The 9,804-nt window shown below is 33.2% G+C and overlaps 1 protein-coding gene across 6 annotated transcripts in view; it reads right to left on the minus strand.

The window, feature by feature from the left end:
* LOC131930110 (uncharacterized) overlaps positions 1-9,541 on the minus strand; it is an 11,455-nt gene extending 1,914 nt beyond the window's left edge. The window contains exons 1-11 of one of the 6 annotated variants that reach the window (XM_059286483.1): positions 9,478-9,541; positions 9,171-9,247; positions 7,866-8,138; positions 6,716-6,754; positions 6,187-6,240; positions 5,561-5,620; positions 4,886-4,945; positions 3,547-3,654; positions 1,324-1,589; positions 452-721; positions 1-75 (exon numbers count right to left, since the gene is read on the minus strand). The exon at positions 1-75 is cut by the window's left edge and continues 15 nt beyond it. In XM_059286483.1, the coding sequence (XP_059142466.1) occupies positions 1,531-1,589; positions 3,547-3,654; positions 4,886-4,945; positions 5,561-5,620; positions 6,187-6,240; positions 6,716-6,754; positions 7,866-8,138; positions 9,171-9,234 (717 nt within the window). In that variant the 5' untranslated portion in view covers positions 9,235-9,247; positions 9,478-9,541 and the 3' untranslated portion in view covers positions 1-75; positions 452-721; positions 1,324-1,530. Of the gene's footprint in view, positions 76-451; positions 722-1,323; positions 1,590-3,546; positions 3,655-4,885; positions 4,946-5,560; positions 5,621-6,186; positions 6,241-6,715; positions 6,755-7,865; positions 8,139-9,170; positions 9,251-9,393 lie in introns of all 6 variants that reach the window. The other 5 variants (XM_059286481.1, XM_059286482.1, XM_059286484.1 and 2 more) reach the window with 5 other exon arrangements.
* Between the last annotated feature and the right edge of the window lie 263 nt (positions 9,542-9,804).

Raw genomic sequence — 9,804 nt, forward strand, 5'->3', positions numbered from 1 at the left:
GAATGTCATCTATCTTTGTTCTTAGGTCGTTATCTGTCAACTTTGCACATTCTTTAGTCACAGACTTTTGAAGCTCTTAAATTCAAAAAGTGCATATCAAACTTTACCTCGTTACATTTTATAATTTTTCGTGTTTTCAATGTTAATAATGATAATTGATTTTTGTAAGTAAAATCGCTTAAGATTATTAAAATGTGTTAAGTAATTAACTATGTTTAATTAGCAAATTTAGTTGTTGAAAATATCAAATGCGTTTAAAATAATTAAAATACAAAAGACTCATTATTCAATGCAAAACTAAAACTAAGATTGAAAACATTTCACATACTTTATACATGTCGCTTACAAATGTATTAAGGGTAAAAACGTATTCTTTTAAATTACATTAAACTTAAATAAAAGTATATTTGTATTAAATTGCAACGATCTACTTTAAAATAATAATAAGTACCATCAAATTGGGATTGCAGACTCTGTTGTGAAATATCACTCCTCCTCTCCACTTCTGTTTTTAATTCTTCAGTTTTCGTTTTAATTTTTTCTTCTGTATTTTGCAATAGATTTTCTTGGTTTTCAACTCGTGTATTACAAGCATCTATTGCTCTATTTAATTTTTCTTGTAAAGGTAACCATTGTTTGTAAAATAAACTGTCTTCGTTTTCCAGATTAAACGCTTCGACCAGCTTTTTCTCTACGTCAACATTCAGCTGCTTTTCTTTTTCTGTCAAAGATATTGTACATTAATTTTGCATATACCCTTATTAAGCATCTGCGAAAATTCATCAGTTTTATTATATATGTGTATATAACTACCGTTTCATACCTATTGTGATAATTATTAACTAGATTTCATGCGTTTGTAAAATTAACTTTGAAAATATTTTAAAGTCACAAACATTTTTTAAAATCAATAACAGCATTTAAACAAGCTGTAAAATAAAGTAACATCTGCATATTTAGTTGTTTAATTTAAACGATCGCTAAACAAATTTTATTAAACTTTACAATGACCAAACAGTAAAATCATGCTAGTGAAAACAATTATTGCGTAAAATTTGTAAATGTAGAAATTTATGTCTTCGTTAACTGCATTTAGTACTTTTTATTTCTACAGGCTTTATTATACGAGAAAGAGACCCATAAAAAATATTTTGATAAATTACCTCTTTAACTCGCAAAGAATAGTAAGCAAGGTTGATTTTTCTAAGTATTTAGGTACGCGAGCCTGACATTCTAATAGAATGAATATTGTTATTCAACTCAAACAAGGTTGTAAACTCAATTAACATTTTGAATTATATGTCTACTATATGCAATATTTACCATTAATTGTGGATTCTAGTTCTTGAAGTAAAGCATTTATACGCCCCAATTCTGCTTTTGATTCATCATTGTTTTTCGTAAATATTTCTTTTGTGTCTTGTAATTGTTTTTCTTGGCTATCAAGTTGTGTAGTAAGCCGCTGTACATCTTCATTAAATTTTGTTTCACGAGTTAACCACGTTCTGCTGAATAAACTCGTGTCTTCGCTCAATCAAATGCTTTGTTTAATTTTTTCTCTACGTCATCGTCTAGCAACTTTTTTCTTTCTGTCAAAGATAATTGATAATTATTATGCATACTAACATACTAACATATAACTGAAAACATTTATCAACATACTAATGTTTGGTGTTATTCGCGAACGTTAGGTATTATATTGTACTAATATACACTGGACTAATATGTTTGAGAAATTAACAGAATTTTACATAGCTAAAAGCGGAAAAATTTTCTTTCACATTTACATATTCACATTTACATATTGGATTTCTTAATATGCTATAAACAATACTATTTTCTTTAAGGTATTACTTTAGTCAAGGTACGTAAATACATACAATACATAATTTAAAATGTTTACTGTACTTATAGCGCTACTGTAAAGAGTAAAAAAATATTGTAAAAAGATATCTTACATTTTAATTTCGTATATAATGTGATTGGAGGTTAAATGAAACCTCTATGTGTTTGCTATCATTATGTAGTTCTAAATTTTCTAATGAACCGGATATTATTATCGAACAGAGGCGTAGCGAGGGGGGGGGGGGGGGGCGGGGGGTGCGGACCGCACCGGTGACACCATTTAAGGGGGTGACACCAAGGCAAAAAATAGCAAAATATATAAAGAAAAACTTGAGGATGGGGTGCAAATCGAAAGTTTGAGGGGGGAGGGTGTAAATCGAAAACTTGAGAGGGTGGGGGTGCAAATCGAAAGTTTGAGAGGGGGGTGCAAATCGAAAATTTGAAAGTTTGTCCCCGGGAAGGGTCGCTACGCCTCTGGGGGGGGGGTGACACCATTAAGTGCCGCACAGGGTGACACCCGACCTCGCTACGCCACTGTTATCGAGAAACTAGTACAATTACTAAAACTAACCGGTATCTAATAACTCCAAACAAAAAACATTTTCTGATTACTTCTCACGTTTTTCTCAGCTATATACATTTTTTAAAATCTTCAATTTTCATAAAGTATTGTCTAATTTAGTTTAAAACTATGCCATGAAATATTGCTATGTGTAACAGACTGTACTTTTGTATATTATGTTTTGGGTGTATCGCGAGTGGCATTTGAATACCTGACCATCATTACAGAGGCGTAGCAACCTATCTCTGAGCCCGGGGCTGACTATCAATTTTTCGCCCCCTCCCTCCCATTTATATATATAGTTATTCCTGTCCGTGAAAAAGCGCCCTCTCCCTCAATTGGAAAGGTTTGTGGCGCTTCTTATCAGTTGCTATCCTGTAACATTTTATATTTTGGTGCCAAACAGTTGTTAAATCAGTGTGTGGAGCCTTGTAGTCGTTTATTTTCGTAACTTTGTGTATAAATTCAATACTTCATCTTAAAATGAGCTTTCAAATTAATTTCTCTGTCCCTTTTGGCGGATACCCTACCCTACCCCTTCCTTCTAGCTACGCCACTGATTCGTAATTCAATATCTAAATGATCATTCTTCGTATTTTTATTCATGCTTTTTGAGTATCGCTCACAGACTGTAGTGCGTGATTACGAGTGTATATAACCTGGGAGAAGACGCCACCTAGATGAACGCAAGGGGAAGCTATGTGTTTTGACTGTTAAAGCTTAAGATTTAAGATGTATCCTATATTATTCCTGTGATTCTTATCTTGTGTATTCATGCAGTTTGATTATAAGTGTTATATCAAACGGTGGGTGATGATTACTGAAACAAACTGTATTCTTTGTGGATTTAACTATTGTAAAAAAATGTGAAATGAATCAACGTTTTGTCGTCTGTCCTTTAAAAGAAGAACCCACAAGAGCAACCGTAAGTCAATATTAAGTTAGTCTATGTTATACACACTTGTATAAACCAAGACAGACCACATTTTTACACATTATATCTTAATTCAAGTGTCACTATTAAACTAATACTTCAACTATACCTAGCCTTAATTTCTTTTTTTCACATAGGCCTACTTAAGACATAAATTTGAAAATTTACTTTTAAATGAATAGCCGTTTTCATAGAACTGGCATACCTCTCACATCTGTTTGTTTCTTCATCTTGCTCACCCTGCGTCTCCAAAATCCGTAAAAGGCCACTCCAATTACTATTGCTATTAACGTAAGTACCAGTATAAGGATAGCTGAATAGGAAAATAATAAAGATCTATATTTTATAAAAACTGCATTAATTGTCTGCATGAGTTATAAATTTCGCTAAAAATGAAAGACACTTAAAATTGTGATTGAGTAAATATAAGACAAAGCAAGTGTACATACACTGTAATTAATATTATAGTTAACGTATTACTTTATTTAAGTTAACAAACAGAAATAAAATAGATAAACGTATTTTTAAGAAAAAAACATGGTTTGTTAAAACATGCTAATTTAAGGAAAAATATGTAAATTATACATGTACACATTGTATACAACTGTTCGAATGTCATGTTTATTTTTTTGGTTTTCTGACTAATCTTTTACCGTATTTAGAAAGACATTCTTAGAGTAATTGCAATAAACTATTTCCAATACAGTCACAACCAGTGGCGTAGGCAGGGGGGGGGGGGTTAGGGGGAGGGGTCATAACCCCCCCCCCCCCCCATAGACCCTGGGTATATATATATATATATATATATATATATATATATATATATATATATATATATATATATATATATATATATATATATATATATATATATATATATATATATATATATATATATATATATATATATATATATATATATATATATATATATATATATATATATATATATAAAGTATGAGGGGGTGCAAATCGAAAGTTTGTCCCCGGGTAAAAATTGGACCCCCCCCCCCCCCCCCCCCCCCCCCCTTGAGACGATCCTGGCTACGCCACTGGTCACAACCATTAAAGAAAGATTGAAGGTTTGTGAAACGCTGGAAGACTGAAGCTATCATATTGTTCTAGATTAAAAATAACCTCGGTTCTAATCCTAATCCCGACTTTATACAGCAAGTAAGGTGACCCAAAGTCCACCAACATCTGATGAGTAATTGTCATTGGTCAGCAAGCATTGATGTGTAGGGTACCTGTCTTACGTCCACTGAGCATTTTGGGTACCTTACTAAAAAACGGCTGACCGAACTATCTCTTTATATACTAGGGTTAAAAAAACACGAAATCGTACGGTGCCTGATTTTCTTTAATTACATAAGCCTGTATTATATTGAATCGTTAATTGAATGCGACAAGAAGGTCAATACAAGTAGGTCAGTATCACTAAAATATAATAAAAATAGAGATGTGTGCCAAATGTGTTATAATAGTTACTATAGGCCTAATATAAAAAAATTAAAATTAAAAAATATTAAAAATGAAAAGAATACCTGCAAGTTTTAGACTGCTAACCTCATCCTCTAGGCTAGTAACACTACGTTGATTATCATCTTATGAAATAAAATTTAAAAAAAAAACATATAGAGAATTATATTTTGCTCATAGCTAAGTATATTATATAGTATTATATTTTGCTGCAGGTTAAACATTGGCTGTTTTCATCAGAATTTTACGATAGATAAATACACATGATTCATTTGTTCTCAGAAAGGTGCGCAATGGAAACAAAAAGCGCAACGGAAAAAGCACAAACAGAAATTAGCGCACACTGGATCATGCGCAAAAAGAAAAATGCGCAACCAGATAATTGAGCAACCAGAAAATTGCGCTCGTAGAAAAATGCGCAAACAGAAAAATGCGCACAAAGAAAAATGCGAAAAGTGAAAAATTGGGGAACATAGAAATTGCGCAACCAGAAAATTGCGCAGACGGAAAAATGCGCGAACAGAAAAATGTGAACTCAGAAATTGCGCAAATAGAAAAAACACAATTAAAAATTGCGCACACAGAAACATGCGCAAAGAGAAAAGCTCATACGCAGAAAAATGTGCAGAGAGGAAAGTGAACCCGCAAAAAAATATCGAAATACACATTTGCGCACACAGTAAACTACATTATAAAACTATATACAAAAATAAAAATATAATTGAAAGTGAAACGAATACCTGCAAGTTTTAGATTGCTGACCTCATTCTCTAGGCTAGAAACCCTACGTCGATTATCATCTTATAAGAAAAAAAAATTAAAAAAACATATATAGTATTATATTTTACTCATGGCTTAGTATATATAACATTATATTTTGCTTCTGGCTAAGCATTGGTTGTTTTCAGAAATTTTTTACTATAGTTAGATGCACAGGACTCATAAATGTGTATATATATATATATATATATATATATATATATATATATATATATATATATATATACATATATATATATATATATACATATATATATATATATATATATACATATATATATATATATATATATATATATATATATATATATATATATATATATATATATATATATATATATATATATATATATATATATATATATATATATATATATGAGATTCCCAGAAAGATGAGAAACGAAAAAAAGCGCATCTGAAAAAAAGCGTACAAAATTATTCGCAACGGAATAATGCGCAAACAGAAAAAAAGCGCAAACAGAAATTAGCGCACAAGTCGGGGATTAATTGGCTTGGGGTTAAATATGTTATACATTACACCAGGTTAACACACGGTTTGAAACATTTTTATAAAATCTAATCTTACCTATTCTTTTGACAACACTGCCCTCCAAGTGTTCGTGCATGGAGCTGTTGTGATCTTCAACAAAGTTAAATTATATAAAGTCGGATGAAACAAAATTAACGACAATTCGCGTCTACTGATTTGTAAAGTAGATTATTACATTAGTGGTGTGTCCTTTGTATTCTATTTTTTTTAGTCTAAAAATATGCTAAAATTTGTGTGAGCGAAAAAAAACAACTAGTAATCCTTATATCTATGTTTAATAAAATAACGAAAAGTTAATTGTTTCTTAATTTACTATAATTTTTTAGTTTATGTGTTAACTGTACACAAAATAAAACATATTTTTTCATGTAGGTTTTTAAAAAGTATAAAAAAAAAAGTCTTCAATGTATTAAAACTGTATGCATTTTTATTTTATTTTAATTTGCATTATAAACTGTCTAGTTGGAAATTAACATGGTATATTGACCCACTTTAGTACTTAATTTTTTCTTGATAATTAGTTTTAAAATACATTTTTAGCTTAAATTTGATTTGGCAAACTTACCAGCTATTAATTCTTTGGCAGTTTTCTCCGGGGGTTTATCTGTATATATAAGAAAAAAAATTACATTTCGGTTAATTTATCAAATATTTGTTAATATGTTAGTGTCATGATTGCCACTCCAGTTTCTAAAGAATGACTGAATTGTTCCAACTAAACACGAAACAAAATTAATAAAAACATTTTGACAACAAGTTTTCTGTAATAATGCACTAAAAAAGAGGAAATAAATTGTTTAAAAAATATAATAATGAACAACCATTGAAATAACTAAAACGAAAACTTTGGTCGCTATAATATGAAATGAATAATTTTACTAAAATTTAAGAAGCGACCCACGCCTTTATTTTTAGAAGTCAGTAGAGTAGCGACTGGGTGTGGTTAAGAGGTTACAGCTAAGTAGATCGTTAGGTAGTAGAAAGCGTGCGGCGTCAAAACGACCAATGACAAAACGGCCCCGTCAAAACGACCCCGACAAATCGGCCCCGACATAAGAGGACCGTCAAATTGACCCCGTCAAAATGGCCAGCGACATATGGACCCCGTCATAAAGGCTCCCGATAGAGGCGCCCATTTGTCGGTGGCCAATATTTCATGAGCCCATTTGTCGGGAGCCCATTTGTTGTGAGCCCTTATGTCGGGAGCCAATATGTCGGGAGCCACTTTTTCGGGAGCCAGTATGTCCTGAGCCTATTTGTCGGGAGCCAATATGTCGAGAGTCCTTTTGACGGGGCTATTTTGACTGGGTCGTTTTGTCGGGGGTCGATTTGACGGGGTCATATTAACGGGGCCGTTTTGACGGGGCCGATTTGTCCAGGGCCGTTTTGACAGGGCACCAGTAGAAAGTTATAGCGGACAGTTGGATAGCAGAAGTGTATAGAATAGTAGACAACAGCAGAGTTAGGACAAGGATATTTTGAACTTCTTTACAAAGTAAATAAACCTGAACATCATTAGATAGGACTTGTGTCAATCATTGAATAATTTCTGCTAACCCGACATATACTATAACAGTTACATATATATATATATATATATATATATATATATATATATATATATATATATATATATATATATATATATATAAACACTCCAATCACAGTGACTGAAAACTGCTTTGAACGTATTTGAAAATGAAAACTGTACTTACCGACATAACTCATTATTTCTGTCATATTAAACAAGGTAACACAAGCAGCTTTACAAGTGTAGTGACGCATGCTGCTGTTGGTTCTCTTCCTCTCCAGGTCACTACAGAACTTGAGTCTTTCTTCTCTTTTCGTGAAGGCCTCAGGAAAACAACTCTCGCATGTCCCACTATTCTCTGAACAAAACTGGTCGGCTGTGCAGCACATCCCGTAGGTTGGACAAACAACAGGTTTGAGGTCGTTGCATTTTTCTTGCACAACCGAGGAGGAGACGACTAGCAGAAGGGGGGGGGGATTTGTTTTTTAAAATTGTGCAGACCCAGAAAAATATATTGAAGTACATTTTGATTTAATAATGTTAAATGTTTCTGTCTGTATTATATATCCCATGCAGTGGCGTAGCTACCGTAAAGCTAGCGTAAGTAAGGCATAGGGGCCCAAGGCAAATAGGGGCCCTTTTTCGAAAGTTTGGAAGGGGGGGGGGTGCAAATCGAAAGTCTGAGGGGGGGGGGGGTGCAAATCGAAAGTTTGTCCCCGGGTGCCGGGAAGGTTCGCTACGCCTCTGAGGGGCACACTAACACTTTTTGCATAGGGGCCCAAAAATCCTAGCTACGCCACTGATCCCATGTAATGTTTGCGATTTGTTTTCAGTTGTTTTTTAGTTTTTTCTTTTTTTTTAAAAAGTCAAACACTGGAACCGTTCATTGTATCATAAAAGCCAGTTCTCGAACAATCGCTTGCTCTGGATGTGTATCCATATGTGTAGGCGGGGGGGGGGGCACTTGCTATTTTCGGGGGAGGGTCCGGGGGGGGGGGGGGACACTGGTAAAAGTATATGTTTTTATGTTTTCTATATAAATTCCGTTTCGTTCGTGAAGGGGAAGGGGGGCGAAGAGAAACTCTGCTTATGCGTATGTGTATGAGTGTGCTTGTGTGTGTGTTCGTGTGCGTGTGCTCGTACGTCTAGGTGTGCGTGTACAATGGGGACTTGCTCTTGTATTTGTGCTAGTTCATGAATTTGTAGGATTACGGGTACGGGTTACAGTGTTATGTGTTCACGTGGCGATATGTTACTATAAATAGCAAGAATTTTCGTGGAAAAATCAATTTAAATCACCACCCGTATTAAACACATTTGATAAATAAATAGGCCCTATTATATACCTACTACGTGATGACGCTATTAATACTTCAAAAGGAAATTCCCGCATTTAAAAATAAAAATATATATAAAAATTAACGTATGGATATTTTTAGATTTCTAAAAATAGCGATGTAATTTATGTAAATCAAAACTTAATTATTACCTCCACAGAAAAACAAGAATGTAACAATAAATTCCACACCATGAACTGACGTTGGAAGTAGCATCTTTCAGCTGGTTCTGCTTAAAATAAAAGTTTAAATTAGCCAGATAATAAAACTATGTTTTAAACATAAAATCAAATATCGCATTGAAACTTAAACTACCTTTAAAAATGTATAAAACGTAACTATTTATACATTATTATTTAATACGTTTTCTCTTACCTAACACTAGTCAAGCGCTGTAAAATCTATCTTTTAATAACTAGATTTATTCTTCACTTTAGCTATATAAACGTTCAGACTTACAGCCCAATTCTCGTCTTAATGTTAAATGGCGACCTTTAGGTAACCAACGCCAGGTAAACACAAGGTGACACGTAGATAGGGAATTCCCAATATTATAAATAGTGTAGATATAATATATAAAATTAGAATGAACGGGTATTTGATTTGCGTGGAACTAGTAGCTTATCATAGTGTCAAATGGGGGGGGGGGGGTCTAGGTGCGGTCCGTGTGATTATATCAAATAGGTAGAGGGTAGTGTGTGTCATATAGTGTAAAGGGTAGTATGTGTCGTATGGGTTAGATGGAAGTGTGTTATATGGCGTAGATGGTAGTATGTTATATGCGTT

This window comes from Physella acuta, unplaced genomic scaffold, assembly GCF_028476545.2.
Source record: "Physella acuta isolate Inbredline_101_S28 unplaced genomic scaffold, ASM2847654v3 ptg001720l, whole genome shotgun sequence".
Lineage (NCBI taxonomy): Eukaryota > Metazoa > Mollusca > Gastropoda > Physidae > Physella > Physella acuta.